This window comes from Strigops habroptila, chromosome 15 (genome assembly GCF_004027225.2).
Source record: "Strigops habroptila isolate Jane chromosome 15, bStrHab1.2.pri, whole genome shotgun sequence".
NCBI classification, from domain to species: Eukaryota; Metazoa; Chordata; class Aves; order Psittaciformes; family Psittacidae; genus Strigops; species Strigops habroptila.
Window position 1 is genome coordinate 479,108 of NC_044291.2, and position 23,884 is coordinate 502,991.

The following is a 23,884-nucleotide window of genomic DNA, read 5'->3' on the forward strand; positions in this document are numbered from 1 at the left end:
CTTGAGCCCTGTGAGGCACGACAACAAGCCCATGTAGCAGCAGGGGGGCAGCAATGAAGTGGCACCTTCTCACTGGCTGCGCAAAAGGCAAAAGCAAAACCTTATCCCAGAGTGATCAGAGGGGATTGAGAGCTGGACAGTTGAGTGTGATGGTTCCACTGCCAGCTCTAACTTTAAGACTGCCTGGGGCTGCCTGGGAATGGGGACACTACTCAACAGCAAATTAATGTCAGTGACAAGTGAGCTTCACCAGGAGCGCAGCAGGGGCAGGGGAACTGGGCTGGAAGCTCCTGGCGTTCCCCTCAGGACCCCTTGGGGAAGGCAGGCGCTCACCTGCCAGCCGTGGTTGTGCTGTTCGCTTTCTTGGCTGGGGCCTTCTTCTGTTGGGCTTGTTTTGCTGGCTGAGCCACCTTGGGTTTCTTCTCCTCCTCAGCTTTTACTTTGTGCTTTTCTTTTTCCTTCTCTTTATCTTTCTTTTTCTTCTCTTTCTCTTTCTTCTCCTTCTTTTTCTTTGGTTTGTTCACTGGTGCCTGTGACAATGCAGCCAGCTGCTCATGGACGGCCTTCAGCTGGGGGAGAGCAGTGACAAAGGCAATCAGACTTCACAGCAAGGTAACTGATGCCTCCACATACCCTTCCTCTACATCCCTACACGTAAGTATAGCCCCAAGTCAGTGATGGAGCAGTCTAGTGATTGAACTCAAGAGACTCTGCTCAATTTGAAAGTCTCTTAGAAATGCAGTGCAAGTGCACAAAGCTGACACAAATGAACGCCTCGTTGTTTTATAGGGGGAAAACAAAAATTAAGCCTAATAGCTCCATCTAGAGTGCTGACAACTTGGCCTCAGGAATCCTGCTTCACTTCCTGGCTCTCCTACTAGCTTGCTCTGAGACACCGGATAAGCTATTTTACTAATGCTCTGTTGTATTATGGGAGCATATGTAAGCGCTGTAGCATCTGGCACTGTGTATCTGCATAATAAGAAAAGCCGTGGCTTAACTCTTTGCAACCACAACCACCAGAACAGCTCACTTCTACAGCCCGGGTACAGGAGACAATATCCACGGGAAGCTTGTGATGGATTTCCTTATGCCTGAGCTCTCATACAAAATGGGTTTCTCTGTTCTTCCCAGATCCTGAGTATTGTGTGCTCCTTCATTCACACTCTGGAATCCCAGAAGGAAACACAGAGCATCAGTGCTGAGAACGCCTCTCACAGAACAGGAACACTGCACCAACCATGCACTTATTCCACTGCTGAGCATTTTCTCCTTTGGCTGGCAGAAGGGGAGATTACTCTGCTGCATCAAAGTTAAGCCCTTTCCCCTGCTATGGCCTTTGTGCTGCGCAGACACCAGCCCGGCCACTGCAGTACCTGCTCCTGCAGCTCCGCCAGCCGCGTCGCTCGCTCCTCTTCCGAGTCCGAGCTGTCCGAGTCGGAAGAGCTCTCCTCGCTGCTGTGGCTGCTCTCTGTGCTTTTGCCCACCACTGGTGCTGCCGGGGGAGGTGGAGGTGGGGCCTCTGCAGGCTCGTCGGGCATCTTTGCAAACCTCATCTCAAAGACATCCTACAAAAAGGGGGAAAACTGGTGACCAAAGGTGCCTCAGCCACAAAGACCTCCCCCTCTGGCCTTTTAAACACACCAGGCACCCCACCATGGGTCAGGGTCTTACTGCACAACACAAGGTGCTGTACAACAATAATGTACAGATGGGTGCACATGTTCTGTAAGCCCAAGAAAATTCTCCCATTACTTTATACAGCAACAATTATGACAATTTAGGAGCAGAACACGGTGATGGGCCATGCCACGTGAAGAGCACAACAGTTCCGCAGCAGAGAACATCGCTCTTTCCAAGGGCTGGAGGAATCACCAACCCTGCCTTGCTGTGCCAAGGGCAGATCCACACTTGGATCTCTGAATCAAAACCCTGCAGTTGAAACAAATGACTCTGGAGGACGCATTTGCCAACACCTTTACCTGGAGCTTCCTGGCCATCGCTACCACCTCGTGGTCTGGAGGATTGTACTTGTAACAATTAGAGAACATTAACCGAATGTCTGCTGCAAACCCCTGTGCATCCTGGTATTCCCGACTGTCCATTTTTTTCTGCAAACAAACAAGCCAAAGGGAAAGGGGAGGAAAAAGCCATAAGCAAAAGGCATTTGTAACAACCGCATGGAGGACGTGCACCTTGGAGACAGCTCAGAACACCCTCAGAAATCACTTTTGTCTGAGAAAACAGTAGTTTGATCTGGCTTATTGGTTGCTAAATAATATTCAAAGTTTCTGCTTTTTAAAACAAGCAAACACCGAACAGAAGTTGACGTTGTTCCAGAACAGCTTAGACTGTTCCGTAACAATTTCGTTCGGGTTGTTTTCTTGTTCTAAGTAGCACTGTACAGATCTGTCAGGGTCCACGTTCTACGAGACAAGAGAGTCATCCAGAAAAAGGGTTTGTGGGTTAGACGCTAACATAAGCAAGGATCACTGATGGGAAGAGCAAGAGCCATCAACCAAGTTACAAGTGCAGGAGTACCTTAAGTGCATCTTTCTACATGCCCTGTAGATCTGCAAGGGCAGAAAAGATTGTAACCGTCTAACTCTGAGTTCCTGCTAACACAGGGCGTGCACTTTGCTTGGTGATTCCTACAGCAAGATTGGCATTTACAGTTGAACTGCAGGAGCTACTCTTGATTTTAAAGTCCAGCTGATAGAGAATGGATAGAGACTTCACCCTTTAGGAGCCCATTCATAATGCTACTTCCCAGTGTAGCGAGGATAAACATCAGGAGATAAATATTTGCACCTTGTTCCTTTCTCATACTTTTCAGCTCTCACTTTCATCCATTTCTCTTGCAGTCTGGGACTGAATGACTGAGGTTTAGAGAGCAGTTTATAGTACTCCTAGAACTTCATTGATTTTATGCATCTACTACTACTACATATAAAACCTTTGCACCAGTTACTGCTACACAAAGGAAACAGCTGAGGAGGTGGCGAGCCCTGGAAGGGAGCAGATCAGAGTAAGTGACCCTGCTCCGAGCAGGAGGGAGGCCTCCTGACCAGCCACAGTTATCCATCAGCCTGTGATCCAAGCCATGTGGATGGACCTCTGAGCTGGTGAAGAGCAGCAACACCAATGCAAAGTAAAGTGAAACCTTGACAGCAAGTCATCAATTAAAGCAATGTACAAGGATTAACAGGCCTTCCGTACTGAGCATCCAAAATGAGCAGGATGGCAAGCACACTGCAGTACCAAAACTGAGGGGAGCTTCTCCCTTCCTCATCCACGCTCAAGAGCAAGAGAAAATAGAAAAACTTACCCAAGAAAACACTGGGACCTTCCTCTATCAGCAGAACATTAGAGCCAGGGACCACTGCTCCAGCTTCGCAGACTACCATGTTCAGCCTAGCCCTTTCTCCTGCTTTTAGCACTGTGTTTGAGGCTCCCTCTTCTTGCCTGCAGCAAAACTCACCCTTTGTCTTGCCCTCTTCTCCTGTCAGGAAACTGCTGTAGGCCTTTAACACAGCTACATTGCAAGTCAAGGATTCTGCACATTGTGCACCAGGAGCTCAGGAGGAGAATGGCCTCAGCTCCACCAGAGCTTGCTTACAATGCTTTTGCCAGCTCAGAGATTGTCTTTTCTGTACAAACCCAATTAATAAGCAGTACTTAGTGCCTTCCAGATATCTGTCCTCACAACAGCCCTGTGAGGTAGGTTTAGGATCATCTCCATTTTATGACTGGGAAAACTACAGCACAGAACTATAGGGAAACTTGCCCAGGACCACAGTATCAGAACAGCAATTAGAACTCCTGGCCTAACCCTCAATGCACAGACCATGACTATTCTCTCACAGCTAAGTAATGCAACTAAAACACTCTTTGAAGTATCACAGCCATAGTAAGAACACGCACAGCATCATGGCTGAATGGCAATGGTACATCAGCACATGACACACTGCTTCCAGGTTCTATGCAGGATTTGCCAAGGAACATGAAAGGAATCGCAAGCACAGCCGCCCTTTTGTCACCTGGGCATTTAGGTAACACCAGGCATTGGCTCTGCTGGCAGCAGAACACTCCTGGCACGCTAGCCAAATCCAGCAGCAATACCTTCACCTCCTGCACGCAGAAGAGTCTCACCTCCACCAACACCGATCCCAAAGGCTCACAAGCAGAAGATGGGAACTACAAAAACATGGCTTTGCTCCATGGGTATTTAGGAGGGATTCAGAAAACCTCCCAGTCTACTGGGAAAAACACCCTGAGTGTTGGGCCACACTAAGCTAAGCTCTTGAAGAGCCAAGCACAAACCACACAAGCATCACGTTATCTCCTCCCCTCTCCGAGTACCAGGTGATCATCACGTTGTGGTTGGAATTGCTCAGCGTAAGCCTATCTGGACCACAGATCATGCCAACAAGTAGGCAGCAGCAGTTTCTGGAAACGGGATACTATCAATCGAATCCTATGAAACACAGCACCTCTTCTTCTCAGAGTGCAACACAATCCCAAGGACACATGTTTAAGCAGCTGGGCTATCCACAAAGAAGAGATGCCATCGTACGGTCTGCTTTGCAGGGCAGAAAAAAAGATGTCCCTTCCCCCTCCCCCAGAAGCAGCCAGTCCTCTGCAACCAGAGGGCTGTGACACCCTGCAAAAGAGGTGGTAAATGGGGACGTACTTTAACAGTACTGAGATCCATGGGGTGTTTGATAATATCATGATAGTCATGTAATTCCAAGGCCTCCGCATCGACAGGCTTGTAAAAGGGCCATGCGTAGGCTGCGTGCTTCTTCGAGAGCATCTCCTTGAGAATGCTGTCACAGTACTTGAGGTGCTCGGAGAGTTTGCCCTTCTTCCCGGCATGCTGGGGCACCTCCCCGTCCTCAAGGTCCTTCTTTGGTGGTTTGATGGGCCGGCCGCCACTCTCCCGGCGCGCGATGATTTTGGCCTGCTTGGGGTCCGCGAGGGCTGTGGGCGACTCGCTCCGGCTGGCGGTGATGGCCGAGGTGGTGGGGGTGGTCGTGTCTGCTTTCCGCTTCACGCCCTTCTTCTGAAACAGACACGGACACACAGCATGAGCAGGGCCCAGCTCAGCCGCACCTGAGACCTGCCTGCCCTCCAACAGGGTACAGTGACTGCACTGGGACGGATGGGACTGGGGGCTTCACCACACGTCAGTGACTATGACACACGTCATCTAAGCCACAGTAACCAGCCACCTGCACATCTCCGACCCAACCCCAAACACGATGCAAAACGTGTTAGCTCTATGTATTTCTGAGATTCAGAACCAGGACTCTTACCTCGTGTTTGCCAAGGGAAAGGCGCGCGCCCAGTCGATTACTGCAGCTCAGCTGACGCATCGGGACTTAGTAAGTGTCAGTAACTTAAGCACATGTCTGAGTCCCCAGTGGCAGGATCAGGCTCTAAGTTCTGAACCAAAGCATATTAATCACCAAAGACCCGTGAGCCCTCACTCCCTTGCATGTAGCGGCTGTGCTAAGGTAGACTGCTTGTTATGGGCAAGAGAAGAATTTAATGATTTTGCCTTAAGCAAATAAAACCTTCACAGGAATTCAAGCTGTGACTGTCCAGCCAGCTCTCCCCTGTGCTCCCCGGAAGGATTTATTTCTCTGGAGAGAGAAAGGGGGAAAACGTTCCTTAGGGAAATCTTAAGTAAATCCCCAGCAGGATTAATTGTGCAGTGTGTATTTGGTGAACCTCTGGGTTCATTCTTGAGTTTTAAGATTAAACTGATTCTCAGAAGCAAGTTATTTGGTCAGAAACTGAAGCATGAGACAGGCTTCGGGAAGTACAGCTTAGCTGCAAGATCTGACTTACAATTTCTCCAGTAATTCCTAAACTGTAAGGTTAAATGAGCAAAACAATTCTGTGGCTCTGCTGGTCCATGCAACCTCACGTTAGAGAACACCAATAGGGGTGCAGTTAACTCCCCAGTTTAGAAAACCCCAGCTTTCTCTCAGCTATGCTTTCATCTTTTCAAAGCAATACAGAGCTTGCAAAGAAAATTCCAATTATTTAGAGCGACATTTTCCTCTACCCATAAATTAACACAGTAAATAGCAAAACACCAACGACAACTCCCAGAAGATTACTCAGTAAGGAAGACAGAACTAATGCACCCAAAACCTGCAGGCAACATCGGTCTACTCCAACTGGAGTGACAGGCTGGTCTTGAACTGGTTTATGGCAGAGGGGAACATTCCTAGTGCTGGAGCCTGCAAACCTTGAAGGAATAATCCCGGTAAAATCAGGGGCTCAGTTTCATTGGGAAGAGATGCTTTGGGCTATATGGCGCCAAATGGGGGAGCCTCCAAGAGTCTCTGGTTCATGGAGCACCAGCACTGGTCAAGGCTATGGTCAGATGAGAGCTTGTAACCAAGCTGGAGTAACTACAGCTTGATGCAACCCCAGCTGGGTGAGGTAGAACTGGCCAAACCTCTCTCGGCCCTCTCAAACTCGAGAGCAAGCACTTGTGTGAGCGCACCCCAAAGGGACAACGACGGCTGGAGAGGCAAAGAGTCAAGTGTGGAGGAACGCACGTACCCAGCAGTGAGGGGATGGAGATAAAGCCCTGCTTCAGCAGCCACTGCCTTTGGAAGGGGAAGGGGTTGAGTTCTGCATTTACCTTGACCACCGGTGGCGTCGGAGGCACCACGGGCATTATCGGAGCAGCAGGCGGAGGGGGGGCGGCGGCGGGAGGGGCAGTGACAGGCGGGACATTAGCGGTGATGGTTGGCACGGGGGTGGCAGCAATGACGGGCGTCTGAGACACGGCTGGAGGAACGCTCTGGAACGGGGCCGGCGGGGACACGGAGGACACGGCCACGGCTTGCGGCGCTCCTTTCAACGACAAAGGGAAAACGCACTGCAACGGACTGATGGGGACAAGCGCCAGCAAGACATCGGGGACAAACTGAATCTGGTGCCACCAGACTGTTCAGTCATAGGATTGGCAAAAAGCTCCCAGGCCAGGGCCACTGGGAGAGCACAAAGGACACCGTGTGATTTGCTTGATGCTGTTACCAGGGGTCAACAAGAACATAAGAAATCACTGACCTAGGTCCTCGTACCCTGAGCTCTAGGCCAGCCACATGCAAGCAAAATAGTTCAAGCTTTGCACATGGGGTGTGTGTTGCTCTGGGACAGTCTTCGCCCCTCTCATGGCTCTCGGCAGAAGAGCCGGAACTCAAGGAGAGCTCCCTTCCATAGGGAGATGGCTGTTTTGGACAGCTGCTGTCCCACACAGACCTCGATCCGGGAGTGTTTTTACTGTGCATGACAAATGGTAACAGCCACTCCCCTCTTGCCACCTGAATACCCAAGAGGCCAAAGCACTTCAGATTTGCCGCAAGTTATAGAACAAAAGAAACAGAGCTGGGAGTAGAGCTTAAGCCTCCCGGTAGCCAGCCAAGTCTCTTACACTAGACCTGCACTGCTGAAGAACTGCCTACTAGTGTAAAGTTGAGGGGGAACAAATGTAGTAACTAATAACCAAAGTAGCAATACTCTTCTATGTTTTTATAGCAGCTTTTATCAAAAGGATGCTGAAAAGACACAAATTTCCCTGAGCTTGGATGAAGTTGTAGCTCCATTTGGCACCTGAGATGTGGGAAAGTAAAGAGGAACATTTGACTTTCCCAGAGCAACAATCAGACCTTGTTTACAGAAAAGAAGTTACAACAGTTTAATTCAGCCCACACGAACTCCTGTATGAATGGTTTTATTGTGCTTACAGACAGTTTAGTCCCAAATCCATTTAAAAGCAACTCTAGGTAAGCTGAACTAAACTTAGTTCCTACTGATAGGCAATGGTCTACACAGTCTTTTGCAGTGGCTTAATAAATCCCTCCCTTCTGTTGACCAAACTTTATTCTGTGATGTTGCAACCATGTGCACAAAAGAAAACATGTTAATGGGGTTCAGGGTATGAGCAAGATTGGAGTCTCTGCTGTGTCAGGCTTCTGCCAGGACCTTGGGTGAGCTGTATAAACCCAGGTCTATGCAGGCATTCTACATCACAGTCTGCCACTTATGGCAGACCAGCATATTTAACTACCTTGCCTCTTCTTGCCTTGGTTTATTCTTTGCATACAAGCTCTGTGTCAACGGGTAGGTGATGGATGGCAAGGTGTTTGTATGACAAATGCAGAGTGGCCTTAAGACATCAAGCCCTGGAAGACTGGGTGAACCACTGCTTTAACCATTAGACTACAGGCTCCTTCTGTGCCCCTTCCCCACCTGCAAACCAGGCAGCTGGAAGGTGGCTCAAGGCCCCAGCAACAGGCTCGTAAGGGGCAACGTCACTGCGCTGGGTCAGTACCTGCACCCTGGGTGCCCGCTGACGGCTTGCGACCTTTGCCTTTAGGGACCGGGGGTAACAGCTCGACCTCCTCCTGAGGCATCTGGGCAACTTTCTGCAGGAAGATCTTCTCCAGGGCTTGGGCCATGAGGACGATGTCATCTGTGGGCTGCAGAGAGAACAATACAAGCCCATGCTGTATCATCCACACATCAGAAGCACTGAAGTTCAAGATCACGCTTTGAAACCCCCGAGGAACTGCCCTCCAAATAAACGATGGTATCCCAGCTCTGACAATAAACAGAACAGGTCCTCTCCCTCCTTGCATGCTGCCCCCCTACTCTTCTGTTCTGGCCTAGCATGCAGTAATTACAGCCTCTAAGAACACTGCATCTAGAGAGTTATCAGGACTTCCAGGAGCCTGGTAACCAGCATCCTGTGCCACAGCATGGAGCAGCAAACTGGAACAGATGAGCTGTCCCCCCGCTGCCAGCAGGGCCAGGACAGGAGTGCGAACACTCACTCTGTGGCTCAAGCTAATTAATTTGTTTATTTCAGCTTGTTCTCAGCATAGGTCAGCGATGACAAACCACTGCAGAAAATACAAATACCAAGCGCAGAGGCTTTTAACAACCTAACAAAACAGCAAGCAAGCCAAACCCCAAATAACAACCCATCTAAAGGTGTGCAAGTATGGACAAGACACAGGCAGAGAACAGAGTTACACTTCCTGACCTGCTCTCTGCTGCTAAGATACTATTTACTGGTAGACAGCCAGTGTAACACATAGCATTGACATCACAGAGCACCCACAAAGCACTGCCTAAACCATAGCTCATCCTAAACAACTCCTAACTGAAAGTAAAAGGAGTAAAAGCTTGCTACATAACCCCAGAACAGAGATCTACCTAGAATTAAAAGGCGCATTTGCCCTTTTAACTAGTCTGGGGGAAGAAAGCCACAGCACAAAGAGAGCTTTGTGTATTTCAAGTAATGTGCTTGCAATTAGTGGCATTTCAAACCCTTGCAAGTGCACAGCAGAGCCGGCCCTGTTCAAACCCCACGCTCCAGCAGTTGTATGTGGGTCTTTTCTAGGCAGTGCCCCAGCTAAAGGCTTGCCTGGGCTCTTTACCTTGTTGTAAATGTAACAGTTTGTAAACATGGTGTTGAAATCCTGCATACATTCACTGGCACTCCAGTAGTAGTTGTGTTCCAGGCGCTTCTTGATCGTCCCCATGTCCATGGGGTTTTTTATGATTTTGTGATAATCCTGTTGGAGAAGCAGGAAGGATGTTATTTATATCTCCTGATACACAGAATGTTGCTCACACCTCCCTCTACAGCCCCAGCTTTGTCCTCATCCCCCCTCCCCAAAAACACACCCCCAAGGTTTTGTGCAAGTTGTAAATATCATCTCTGCTTTCATTTATTTCCTAATTTGGAGCTTTTTAAGCTATCATTATTATGAACTCTACTACGAAGCACCAGTCTCCCCCAGTACATGGCTCAAGCACACCCATGAATGGCTACCTGGATGTTACCTGCCTTTAGTAAGGACAGCTGGACTGAGGAGGCACTAGGAGTAACGTGTGAGCAGCTCCGCCTGGAAGCTGTTTGTGCTGTGACCGCCCTTTAGGAGACTGTGAGTGCCACTTCAGACTGTGCTAAAAGTTTCAGTCTCTCTTTTAAGGGCATTTTAGCACTTACAAGGCTTCCACAGATTAACCCAGTTTCTCTCTGGGCTGGTCTCAAGCACACACAGATGCTGTGATTGGCCTGAGGTGCTCCAGGCATGCAAGGCTGTACTCTGTCATTTTCTCATGCTGGAGAGGAGCAGCACCTGTACAGCCACCGGCCACTGAGCCCAACCCTCAAGCGTGATTTGAGGCACTGGTATTTCTAGGCAAGGCACAGCAGGGCAGAAGAGGCAATCCTGCTGGCTGCTGGGCTGGTGCCCGCCCAGGTCATGCATGGAAAACTGTTCTTCCAACTGACTCCCCTCAGTTTCCTGGTAACCTGCCCTAAAACCACCTCAAAATGCCCCACTGAGAACCTAACTCCACAAAGAGAAGACAAATGAGCACAGACCTAAAGAAGTATTCTGCAGGTGTGAAGTGTTCTACTCTTCTGGCTAGCACTTTAAATAGCACCTAGCAATAGCATTACAGAGGTCAAAAGACTCCTGGTCCAGTCCATACAACTGGGTTACAACTTGTGGTAACTGGAGCTCTCCTGACCTTACATCCCAAAACATGCTCCCTGAATCCCTCATGCAACCCTTTCACTCAAAGCAGTTGGAGTGAGTCTGCAGTGGGCTGCTGGACTGAGCTGACAGGAGGGTGCATGGGGGTGCTGGTTTAAGTGAAGCAGTTTTCTCCTTTGGAGACCTGCACCTCTCCAGCTCTGAAAGAGCTTTTAATTCAGTGAATCTTAAAGCATTTGAGGGATGCCCAAATCCAACCTAATCAGAAGACTGCTCTCCCCAGCAGAAAACTGCCCAAGAGCAGGATGCCAAGCAGAAGATGACAGATACATACCGGCAAATTCAGTTTAATTGCATCAACAGGTTGGTAGAAAGGCCAAGCAAACTGATGCTTCCACAAGGTCTTCACCACTACGTTTTGCATATATTGCAGTTGGTTGGTCTTCCTGCCGGGCTTGTTGGGATTAGTGACCTCCGGAGGCGGCGGGTTGATGGGGCCCTGCGGAGCCGGGACCGCTGCCGTGACCGCAGACATCTTCCTGCGCTGGCTCTCACTCGCTGTCACAGCGGCAGCAACTGGGAAACCTTCCTTCTTCCTTTATGCTCCCTGAACGGGACTGACATCCCATTTCCAGGGTCCAACCATACAACCTAGATCAAACGAGAGAAGAGGACAACGTGTAAGTACAGATACTTATTGAAGTAGGCATGGTAGGACACTTCTGCAGTGTTTGAACTCAGAGTCTCTGCTCAATCTGCTTTGTTCCCTGTAACATACCATACTGATGATGGGCACAGTTCAAGACCCAAGACACAGTGGAACAGCAATTTCCAAATTCAAAGCCCACAGAGAACTAGTAAGCTTCACAGAATCAGTTATTTGGCTCATAGAGCATCTTTGTGCAAAGAAAACACATGAGGCAGCAGAAGAATATGGTTAAGGAATACAGTTAGGATGTAATGCAGACACCCATGAACATGCTGATCCAAGCTAGCAAACCCACAGCTTGCAGCTCCATGTAAACCTCACTGCATTGTCTCTGCCCGAGCTGTGAGCCCTGACATACGACAGGAGGAAAGCAAGAGGCACAACCATCTGACATCCCGACTGCCCATCACATCCAACACGGCACTTGAGTGGACTCACACGCAAACCCAGGCAGCTTACACAGACTGCCTGTAACTGCAGGTAGAATCAAAACACACAGTTCTAGGCAAAGCACTTCATCTACAGGAATAGCACTGGTATCAAGGATTATTTGAACTATAAGGAGCCCGGCGGTGAAGCAGGACATCACTGAACAGGTATTGTACAAGCCTGGAACAAAGGCTGCCAAAGCCAGCCCTGGCACACATACCACGTGCACCTTCCAGCAAGGGCCTAAGGTTGGGCTTTTTAGCCCTGGAGTAAAGACTTCTTAAATTTAATTCTTAGGTTACTACTTCTCCTGTTCCTCAGACCTGTCACGTTCATGTTCGAGAAGCTGTTCCTGATTTTCTCCGGCTGCACATGTGCAGTTTTGATAATACAATTTCAAGTACAGCCTTTTGCTGTCCCACATGATGAGTGTACACTGCTTCCACACTCTGCATTTCTGCTCCTTCTTACTCATCCCAGTCTGGGATGATAATTAAAAGCAAAACCCAAACTCCCAAATAAATCTTGCTTCTCTGGAGTTTCAGTCTGCCCTTTTGTGCTAAGCTGCAACCTCAGTGCGGAATCCAGCAGAGCTGTGGGGTCTGGCACATCCCTCAGCCAAACCAGGCCCCGAAAACCCAGCGAGGCTGGAAGGATTTGGGGTTTTTCCTTCACTGAATTGCTCACACGGGTCAGTCAGTGCCAAGACACTTGGCACGGGGCAAGCATGCGGATAACTCCCCATGCTGGCAGGAGAACCTGGGTGATGCAGCCCAGCCTGTCTGCAGTGGTGGGGACGAGTCTCAAGGCAGCTCCGGAGCCCCGGGAGCAGTGTGCTGTGCCAGCAAGCTGCTGCTCACTGTCTGCCACCTCCTTTGGCAGTGCCCAGCTCTGAACGGCAGCTCCCTCCCTGTGACTGCTCCTGCGGGGCAGGCTGGGTTTCTGATGGCTGCAGGATCAGAAGGTAGCGAGCTTCACGTTAGCACATGAGCCCAACAGCTCCTTTCCCATCGGTATGGTACTGCTCTACGGTATTGCTGTACAGTTACTTGGACACTGACCAAGAACTGGCACAACTCCAGCCCAGAAACAGCAACATAAATCTTCCCATCAGAGAAAATTATCAAGTTTAAGAGATGTTCCTTGACCTCAGCTTTATCTCCACGTTATTATTTACATTACAGTAGCACACGGAGGCCGTGCAGAGACCACGGCCCCTCAGTACTTGGCACCGCGGACACACAGCAAGACCCTGTTCCTACCTCGTGGAGCTGGTGCTCACAACTCACACCGTGGTGGTGACCTGTGGCAGAGCCGAGCCCTGAGCCCCACAGAGCAGCACTTGGTGACAGAAGGATGGAGCCAGCAACCAGGCAGGACACAGGGAGCCAGCGGGGCTGGAGCAGGCACCTTCCCGCTGCTGCGTCACGCGCTGCTCCCTGCACAGGCTCCTCGCAGGAGGAGTTCCTTCCCTTCCCTCCAGCCCCAGACAGGAGCTGAACCTCGGGCAGCTCTCGCTACCTACCAGCTCCATGTCAGCTCTTCAGAGTCAAGGGATCTGTGATTTGAGAACAGGACTTGAGGACAGACGAGCTGCTCTGTCAGCCAGCACTGCCCTGGCAGGCACACGCACGCTGCACACAGTATGTCACCGCCTCAGGCCTTGGGGATGAAGCATTTGCTCTTGGCTTCACTGCAGCAAGTGGGAATTTGGCTTGTGAGTGCCCCTATGGCACACTGCAGCTCTGCCCTAGTTGCCTCCCAAATCACCGATTCCACACAGAGATTTGTTTTTCATACATGTTGTTTTGAGCACAGCCCCAATAACATCCTGAGCCTGGGAGATGTGTCCTTAACTTACCTCCGCGTGAGGGAGAGGAAGAGATCACAGAAGATTAAGTCAGTTCCTTGGCTTTTGCCTTGGTTAGTTTAATGCTCATCAGATTATGCAGATGGGCTTCCCACCCTCCATCCCTCCTTGGCTATTATAGGAGGTGCTTCCTCAGGAAGGAGCCTGTGGGTTCCTAACCAGCAGAATCAGCCAGAAGTAACTGGTAATTTCAAGGGCCTTCAGTTCTGACACATACTCAGTGCTCCCTGTGAATTGTGCTGCTTTAAGATGTCTCGCATCATGCCTCCAAACTCAGGGGTACCCAAAAGTCACTTTATCTTGACTATAAAAGCCATTACATTGCAGTTTTGTTAACAAGGCTGCAGGAGGAAGCGAAGTGCGAGTGGTGAAAGAGCTTTACTCTGTGCTGGGGCCCTGACTGGAGGAGTCTCAGCTTTGAGACCTGACTCTGCAGCAAGGACTGGACTGAGATTTCTGAAGTGAAGTGAAGAGCACTTCAGAAAGGCTCCAGAAGTACTGCAGAAATTAACTGGGTGACCTGTAGTGAGCACACACTCAATTGTAGTGGTGGAAATAAGCATCTATGAGCAGGTTTCAGAGTGCATCGAGCAGCTGCTGGCTTGTACATCAACACCATGGGGAGGCAAAACACAGGGTGGGAATGGGTAGAGGCTTCCCAGGGAAATGCTGGGTTGTGCCTCTCACAAGAGTCACACCTTTATGGCAACGGGGAAGACAAAAAAGTGTTGGGCTGTTTCAGCCTTCATTTTATAGCAGAGATTTGGCACGGAAAGGAAAGTGTTTGGGATAATCACATGCCTGGGCAGAGTCTGCTCGTGCCATTTCTTCCTAGAGGGAAAAGGTGGAGATGCACTGAAGTTACCTCGCGTGACCCACAGGGTTGAGCCCACACCACCTCACAATCAGGGGAAGCCAGAAAGAAGCCAGACAGCAGCCAGAGACAGCAGAGAAGGTGAACCTGCTTCAGAGCATGTGCTCTCTTATCTAGTGCACTGCAACACGCTCAATGCTTATTTGGCAATATCTAGCACTTGCAGGGGTTACTGCAGTGCCCAAACACCCATGTGCAGCAGACGCCCTGCAGCCTTGGGCATCAAGCAGAAAGGAAGCGCTGGGAAGGTGCTGGCACATGGCCACACACCATACTTACAAGGAGCAGGATGGGGAGCAGGGGACCGAGGGGAGGCAGGAACGTGGCTGAAGGCACATGGTATAAGCCACACCACAGACACAACCCAGTCCTCTGTGATTCAGCAACCACTTCAAACCCCATCCTGCAAAGTGCTGAGCAACCTTCCACTCTTGATGAGCTGCACAGCCTGTGGCTCAGCACCTCACCACAGAGGGATCTGCAGACTATCACCTACAAGATACCACCAATTGGTCAATCCAGATAAATCTCCTTCTAAGGAAGGTTTAGGCCAAGCCAGGAACAAACTCAAGCTCTCCACACCTTCTGGTCCCCTCTACCTGCATAACCCTTTCTCTGGCTGTCTGTATGGGAGAGAGAAAATGAGAACAAGTGTTGGACATCTGGGGCTGGAGAGTGTGTTCAGGCCGATCGCAGGGCTGCGGTCACAACGGCTATGATGCTGATCTAGTTGATGCTACCCAGCTCCGAAGAGCCATCCCTCACTGCAGGATTGCTGCAGAACATGATCCTAGCTAGAGAAGTTCCATTGTACAAGCAAAAGATGCGCAAGAGCATGGACATCTTGAGCTCTTCCATCACATTCCTAAACCACCACAGAAAGAAATCACAGCCTAGTCAAGGAGAGGGATCTCTATGTTTACATGGAAGTTGGCCAAGGAGGGGAAAAAAGTTTGGTGATCCCAAATTCAAACCTTGCTGATGGGCATAGCAAGAGACTCCACAGACTCAGTAACAACCTCTTCAGATTGGCTGATTCTGCAGACTCAGCCCTGGCAAAAGTGCTGTCTGCTGGATGCTGCCTTTGTTATTGCACCTTCCAACATTTCTGGTAGTATTATCACTTTAAACTTCTCAGATGGACAGGATCTGCTGTTCCACTTCTGCTCACCCTTGCTTGTGCATTCAGATCTGTACTTCAAGACCAGTCAGAACTACAGATCCATTTGCTCACTTGTGTTGAACCACAGCCAGCCTTTATTAGCATCCTCCATGCCAGGCCATGAAAGAGGGCCAAGCTGGCAAGATGGAATGGTCATAAAAAGAAAAGCTGAAAACCACAGTGCAGGTCAGCACCAGCACCCACCTCCTTCCAGGCTCTGCCCCCTAATTCCTCTGTTTGTCTACTACTTCCCAGCCCACCTTCTCCAAAGCACGACTTACACAGCAAATGACGCTGCTGCCGCTCCATCCTGGGACTCCAGGAATGGCTGTTGCTGGTTCAGGTCAGCAAATGATGTGTCAGTTCAATTATTCACAGCAAACCAGAACCAATCCCAAACCAACCCCCATTCCCTGGCTCGGACCCAGGTTTCAGAGGATACGTGCACAACAGCAGCAGCCAGGTACAACCATTGAGCAGAGCGTGGCAACACCCGCACAGGCTCCAGCGCTCCCGATGGGATTATTGTACGTCTACACCCTCACAGGGCTCCTTTTCTGCTTTCTAAAGGATGTGATCTGCACAGTCAAACATTTGTGTTCTGGAAAAGAGTCTGCCCTTCCCCTTTTTAATCAGCATATGGTGCTCTGCGCACTTTCACAGTGCAAGAAAAACGCTCAAACTCACTCAGTTTGGTTCAGCATATAGTGAATAAATGACACAGGCTTTCCACAATGGGCTTTGTCATTATTCTTTTTCTACACTTTGATTTCCAAAAGAGATTACTGGACACAAAGCAGCTTCAAGAAACAGCAAAAGCACATGAGCTCAAGCACTTCCCTGCTGGCAGAGCATGGTCAAGCTCCTGCTCTACCTGCAAAGAATTACTAAGAGGACAGCTACAGAACAGTAGAACTGACGAGGTGTTCGAATACCATAACTTGGGTTTCTGAAGAACCTTACCTGTTCTTTACCAGGTACGACACTATTTGCCATCTGAAGAAACAGCAAAGCTAAACCTGCTTTATCCCTCTGCCCAGACTGCAGCGCTTCCAGAAAGATAAATCACAGCACCCCAAGGTCCTTCGTGACACCCGGTAGGGAGGGGGCTTAGATACAGCCCAGTTCCACTTCCAACTGAATTTAAGAGGCTACATGTAACAGGAAGATTACTACCCCCCTTAATGAAGCTAGGGACAAAAGCATAAAACACAGCCCTGCAAACAGCACCCAATCCCTATGTATTACCTAGTTAAAGGATGGTCTTCTGCTCTGTGACCTAATAACGTGCACTGCAACTCCCCCTCACACCACCAGCACTGCACGGCCATGTATCAGCATTATCAATACCATTCACAAGTGGTAAATTTACCTCAGGGGCAGCTCCCCGAGCACATGGACAAAGAAAACAGGCTTAGAAACCAGACACAGATCCGTATGTTAACCTGATAGCAGCATTCCACTGTACAGAGCAGAACCTCCAGTGATCCATCACAGGAACCACTGTCCCCCATCAGTACCCCCCTTGCACACTTGTGCTGCAACACCTTCTATTTAATTTTTATTTTTACATATTTAAATGATTAAAGTTACTACTTCGAAAAAGAATAGATCGGTTTTAGGACAGGAAGCATTACAAGTGTAGGAGGAACAGATGAGCTGACACTGCTTTACATCATGCCCCAAGTTCACAGCTACAGCACTGCAACTTGCCCATGCAAAGGCTCCTAAATCAGTATCTGACAATGAGGTCAGTTTAAGGTGATAAACAACAAAATGAAAGTGATTGAAGTACCATGACACAAATACAGCACTTGTTAGCTGAGCCACAGTAACCTCATACCCGGGAATGGGCAGGGTAAAGACACCCACCCTCCGAGTTCATTACTGCAGCTTGGCCAAAGGAGGAGCAGCTCATCCGGCTGCAGCAGCCGCCCAGCCATGCCCACCACTCACCCCATGCGCCTCAACACTGCTTGCACCCACTTGCTTATAGCCAGACCTACTGACCAGTGCAGTGCTAGGGAACAGATTCATCTTGGCACAGCCATGCTGCGGGTTGTGAGAGCGATCCCCAACCAAGCACCCTCCGTAGTATGACACAAGGATGAGCTGAGCAGTAAAAAAGCAAAGTTACATGAGGAAAAGCATGCATTTTCTTCAATGGGTTTGGTTACAACAGGTGAGTTGGTCACACAAAGCGCATCTCTGCTCGACTGTGTCAGCACCAAGTCCTCTGCAGGGTTATCTGTGTATCACTGACACGTGCTCCCAGTGCTTGGGAGTGGAACAGCTCCCAAAGCCAGGACGGAAAACAGCAATCCTTTTCTGCCTCTCTCTTTTTAAAGGTAAGAGAGGAGCAAACAGGATCACTCCTGAAGCAGACAGGCAGCAATCAGAACTGAGTCTAAATCTCAAATCTGAAGCCAAAAGGAACCAGTTCAGCCAGGGCATTTCATTCCGGTCTGCTCCTCACGCACAGAACTGTCACCTCGGGTTGTCTGTGCTACACCTGCTGCACTGCTGGTGGCAAGGAGAACGTCCAGCCTGGACCCAGCAAGGGAGCGAGACCTCTCCTCTGCCCGGGTTATCCATGTTGCTGAAATACTTCCAGACATGATGGTGTCTTCTTATCAGACTCAAGCTGGAAAGAGACAGGTCTGGAAAGGCTCAAAAGGAACCCAAAATAAAGGCGAGTGTTTCTTCAGCCGGTATCTTATCAGGAAGAATGGGAGGAGGAACAACGACTAGCAGAAAAAGCACATTTTGGTGAATTTCCACACTACTGCCCAGAATTTAAACCTTCCCAATGTTGGCTTTAGCAACAAGTGGGTTAAAGAGCGTGCTCCAAAAAGTGGTTCACCTCCCACCAAGCACCAATGCTTGACAAAACCAATGTCACAGGAAGATGCTGTGCATTGAAAGGCTCGAGATGCACACACACATCCCTCCAGAGCGTCCCGACAGCTCACTGAGCAGCACAGCACACAACGGCTCCTTCCCAATTCCCACAGCTCTACCCCTTACAGCGGTGTTCTGAGCTGTTACTGGAGAAGAATGTGGCAATTTAAAACAAAACAACAAAACCAACACCCAGAACAAAACCCCCAGACACTTCATGGGAAACCCACTGCGGATTAATGAATTTTGCAAATTAGCAAACAAGGAGCGACCAGGATTAAAGAGAAACAATCACCAACACCGAGATGCAAAACGCCTTTGTTCATTTATTTAGCAAGGTGCAGCTCTGTGCTGAGAGCACCCGATAGCTCAAAGCAGACAGGGTAATATATTTTGTAAAAGTAATTAAGCCTTTGAAAGGCGAGAGCTCACCACAGCTCTGCCTGCTGCCCAGGGATTGGGCTCCCGAGCTGTTTGTGCTGTCAACAAGAGCGATCAGGCTCCTAAATTACTCCAGGGAGGAGGAGCGAGCTTCCAGGAGTGCAGCAGGGCTTGGCTGGACACCCACAGCCCACTGCACAATGCCCCAAGTGAAGCAGTACATACCGAACAGAACTTGCCCCAGTTAAGAGATGTGCCCCCCGCCCGCAGCGGGACAGGCTGCTCGACCTGTGTGACTGCCTCAGCCCAGCCAGGGACACCCTCCAGGCTGCCAGGCTGGGTCCCAGCCTGTGACCATGGTTTGTGGACACCAAGAACCACCGTCAGACAACCCACCAGGTTAGGAGATGACTGAAGGATAAAGTTTTTGACACATGGTCCTTAACTCAGGAAAGAACCATTTAGCAAGATTATTAAGAACTGTGATTTAAGTCACCGCACCCAGAGCAGACACAACAGTGCAGAGAAACAACCAGACACAAAGCAGAGACTGACAGAAGGAGCCTCTTCAGAGGCAGGGCCACTTACTGACCTGCAACATCAGACTCTGCACCATGCTTTTCTCTTGAGTATTTTTAAAGTGACAAGAACTAAGAGTTTTTGACAGCCCCTCAGTGCTTAAAGTGACAGAACTTTTAATTCCAGAAGCAACAGATCCTAGTTTTCATTTGAAGATAACAGAACTAACACTCCAGGCTCAGTTTTGGGAACACACCTCAGACACTTCACACTGCATATGCATTCTTTCTTCATTTAAACTCTGCATGCCCAGGTCACTGAAACACCTTCACTGGAGCAGCTACTGAGTGCGGAGCACTACATGGGCAGGGAAGACAATATTGCAATCAAGCTAATGCTGAATGTTGAATAAGACTCTTACCCTCTGCCCAACCTTTCATTAAGTATCATCTCAATACACTAAATGCAGGCATGAGTATTTTAACCAGTGGGGGACCAAGAGGAACACACAATTTTAGCATTTATTCTTCCCAAAAAGGAAGAATTCGAGGTCAGGAGTTCCTGCTTCAGCAGGAGCCTCCCAGGGTATCATTAAACGCTCCCCAAACTCTGTGCTCACAGCAGCAGCCCACACCCGCAGGGACAGCGGCCGGGCACAGCACACATCAGGGTGTGCTCAAAGGCAGCGTTGGGGGCTCCTGTTTGCGTTGACTGATGTGTCTCTGTTCTGCACTTCTCACCCCCCCACAACCACCAACTCCAATGCCCCGACTTATCACTGCGTCAATTCAAGAGCTTCAGCTTTAAACCCAAACTTCCAGTTTAATTTAGAGACGACTCCTGAGCATGCTCACATACATTGAGCACGTTAAAGATACTGACCAGCATATTTAGAAACGCACTTCTCTATTCCCCCAACAAGGGACTGCAGGTGTGCCCTGCTCATATTTACCAGCATCAGGAACTTAGAGATGTAAATATACACACAAAGTTCGAAGTATTAGTGAAGCCATTGTATTTGTTTATCCAAAGAAGTTTATTTTAGTAACTTTTGACTCCCGAAGGCATCAACACAGAGGTATATCCACACTGCAGAGCTGTCACCGAGCCCGAACCACACAGAACGCCCACTCCACGTTGTCAAAAGCCGGTTCTGTAGGAAGCACATCCCGCAGCAGCGCCCCGCGGCCGGACCCGGCGCAGCTCCGCGACCCGAACACTACAGCTTTGTTTGAAAGCGAAACCAAGCGGGCTGCAGATAACGCCGTGCTCAGCGCCGCGGAGCGCGGAGCCCGAGCGCGCACTGAGGAAAGTACGGCGAGTTTGGAAGTTTTACATTTTATTATCGGTACCATTATTTATAGCGCGACACCTCTATATATAAATCCGTGATCTGCGCTTCCTTCGACACCTCTAAAGCGCACCCAGCTCGGGCAGCGAGCCCCTGGTTCCGTGCATTTCCCGAAGTTGGGTGCGCTCCAGCAGCGCAGCCCCGCACCGCTCCGCACGCACAACACACCGCACACGCCCGCCCCGCGCAGCCCGGCCCCGCTCACCGAGCACCGACCGCCGGAGGGAAATGGCCGGAGCCGCCGCCGAGCCCCGCGCCCGGCCGGGAACCGCCGGAGCCCCCGGCGCCGGGACCGCGCACCGCGGGAGCGGGGAGCTGCCGCCGCCGGGTCCCGCCCGCTTTTCTTCACCACCCCCCCCCCCCCCTTTCCGCTTCCCCCCTCTTTTCCCTTTCTTGTTTCCTTGTTTTTAAGGGCGTCCGCAGCTCTCCTTTCCCTCGCCCCTATTTTCCCCTTCAAAAGATGGCGGGCAGAGAGAGCGGGCGAGGGAAGGCGAGCGACAGAGGGGGAAGAAGAAGAAAAACACACACACAGAATAGGAAAGAAGGAAGGAGCCGCCGCTCGCGGGGCGCGGGGCTGCGGGGGGAGCCCGGCCCGGCGGCTGCGGGCGCTCGGCGAGCAGGGGAGGGGGGGCAGGAGATGGGGAAGAAGCGGCAGAAGAAGAAGAAGAAAAGGGTGGGCAGGAGCGGCGGGGCCGGGAGGAAATCAATGGCCAGGCTGCAGCCAGCCCCGCCGCGCTTTGTTGCATTGTCGCGGCGCACAAAGGCTGCGGGGCGGCGGGGAGCGGCGCGGGGCTCCCGCAACAGGAACGAGCAGAAGGAGGAGGGGAGGGGGGGGAGGGAGAAATTAAAGAAAATCAGCATTGGCCTTTCCCAAGTGGGTTTTGCTTTCGTCCCGCTGCTTCCCCGGCCCCCTCCCTCCAGAAACCATGGCCCAGTGCTAGCAGCGCACACCCAAGCATCTAACAAATAAAGGGAAAGATTAAATAGATTACTTTGCCCCGGCAGCTCCAGCAACGTTTGCCTTATAGTCCCTCCAGTTGCTCTTCTTTTTATCCTCGCCAGGCAGTATAATAGATGCGCTACAGCGCCCCAGAGCCCATGCGCCGGCCGCAAGGCCGTGTGGGCGCGGTAGTCCCGGCCCGGCCGGGGCAGCGGCGCCCGCGGGCCCCGGCACTACAACCCCCAGCAGCCGCAGGGGCCCCGCTCCCCCCGCGCCGCCGGCAGGGACACAGCCGGGAGGGGGGATGCCCCGGGCGGCGGGGGAGCCGCCGGGCCCGGCCTCAGGGGACTGCGCCGTGAAAGCCCGGGCACGGCCCGGGAGAGCGCCGGCTCCCCCCCGGGCTCGGAGCACAACGAGAGCCCGTCGAAGCGCAGCCGGGAACGTGCGGGACCCCGAGCCCCACGGCCGAGCCCCGGCGTGGTGCGGGCACCGCGGGGCAGAGCGCAGCCCGCCCTGCCCGCTGCTACCGTGAACTCCAATCGCGGTTTGCGCCGGGCGCTGCGCGCTCACGGTTATTACACAACAACTACTACGAGCCGCAATAAAAACAGAGCGTCACCAGTGCGAGTAGTAAGTGGCAAAAATAAAGCCCGTGAAGAGCCTGGTGTAGCCTGCGCTGGTCAGTGCGCTTCACGATCCTGTCAACGGCTTACGACAACAATTGATCCCATGTACACAATAAAAGAGCAGGATCTGTACACACACGGAAGCATCAACAAACACGAGCACTCCCACAGCACTTCAGGCACACTCCAACCCAGCCGGTGTCCTGCAGCGAATCCACAAATGCAAACAGGAGTTTACAAAAACAACTCAAAACTGATGCAACCCAAAATACAGTTTAATTGCTGCAGCATCAAAAGGAAGAAACAAAGACTAGAAACATAAATGAGACCAGGGGAAACATCTGAGCACCAACGTGAATTAAGGAGCAGTTTTGGGATGTGGCTGGGGACACATGCTGCAGAGGCTGCCACACTGTGATGCCAGCAGGTCAGTTCAGTGTAGCCATAAGGTGAAGGCAGTTTTACTGGAAGACCTCATTTCTAGCTGCTGAAAAAGGTGACCCACAGGACTGAAGTCCCCAGGAGGTGTGATTTGGGACAGACACTGGGATTTGCACAGGCAGGACAGATGCTCAGGAAAATCCCATTTCACCAGGCTTGCGGCTGCCTCGGGATGAAGCCAAGGTTGTGCACATGCCATAACCAAACCCAAGGAAAAGTGCTTTTTTACACCAACTTCAAGGCTTACGCAACTCCAGGAACTTGCTCACAGCCATACCACACTGGGATGTACTGTGCCAGACAGCACTGAAGGTGGGTGCACCCACACCCCCCGGTCAGTGTGCGACCTGGGCTCCCTCCTCAAACTGACCTTTTTGACTTGACCACCCAACAGTCCCACTGCAAATCCACTTCCAAAAGCAACCTGGCAATGGTGGGTGCATCAAAATTGCAACCCAAAAGCCATCTCCAACTACACCTCACTCTTCCTTATCTCACCTGGGTGGGTGGAAGCCAGTTTCAACCCAAATCGTAATGTTCATGGTACATTAGGCTGAGCAGGCAAAAAAATTCACATGGGAAACTGTGCCCAGAGATTTCCCTACTATCAACTTTGAACCTGGAGCACACCAGTCACTCACACACCTACCTGCAGGTCTGCAAACTTACACCTGAAGAACCCAGCTGCATCCTCCAAGGGAATAGGAAAGTAAAAGTCTTCTAAGGATCCTCAAAGCCTTCTTTATGCAAGGCAGTGAGTTTGGATAATGGTTCAGCCAAACAGGCACAGGCTGACTCAGTCTGAGGAAGCCCCAGAGGAGGTACAGTGAAATCAAACCAGAAGGATTCGAGCCTAAAGAGCGAGCCCTCAGTCTCAGGAAAAGATAGGTACAATCTTTAAATTAGAAAGTCTCCTGTCACATTAATTTTATACACAAGATACGACAGTTTGCCTGTTCAGGGATACATCAATACCAGCTTTTCCATAAAACACAAGACCACAGCAGCAGCTTTTTACCTCCTCCTCTTCCCCAAGCTCAGAGGAACATCCTTCATTCAGCCAAAGCCCTTTGATTAGCCTCTGTGGTCTCTTATGTTGCACCTCCAGTTACCCAATTAGCACCTTGTTAACTAACACCT

The 23,884-nt window shown here is 50.7% G+C and overlaps 1 protein-coding gene across 1 annotated transcript in view; it reads right to left on the reverse strand.

Annotated features, from left to right (window-relative positions):
- BRD3 (bromodomain containing 3) overlaps positions 1 to 21,839 on the reverse strand; it is a 29,999-nt gene extending 8,160 nt beyond the window's left edge. Inside the window, exons 1-9 of the mRNA XM_030507338.1 lie at positions 21,730 to 21,839; positions 10,876 to 11,192; positions 9,471 to 9,608; positions 8,360 to 8,507; positions 6,665 to 6,879; positions 4,694 to 5,065; positions 1,983 to 2,111; positions 1,377 to 1,568; positions 334 to 569 (exon numbers count right to left, since the gene is read on the reverse strand). Of these exons, the coding sequence (XP_030363198.1) occupies positions 334 to 569; positions 1,377 to 1,568; positions 1,983 to 2,111; positions 4,694 to 5,065; positions 6,665 to 6,879; positions 8,360 to 8,507; positions 9,471 to 9,608; positions 10,876 to 11,076 (1,631 nt within the window). The 5' untranslated portion in view covers positions 11,077 to 11,192; positions 21,730 to 21,839. The remainder of the gene's footprint in view (positions 1 to 333; positions 570 to 1,376; positions 1,569 to 1,982; positions 2,112 to 4,693; positions 5,066 to 6,664; positions 6,880 to 8,359; positions 8,508 to 9,470; positions 9,609 to 10,875; positions 11,193 to 21,729) is intronic.
- Between the last annotated feature and the right edge of the window lie 2,045 nt (positions 21,840 to 23,884).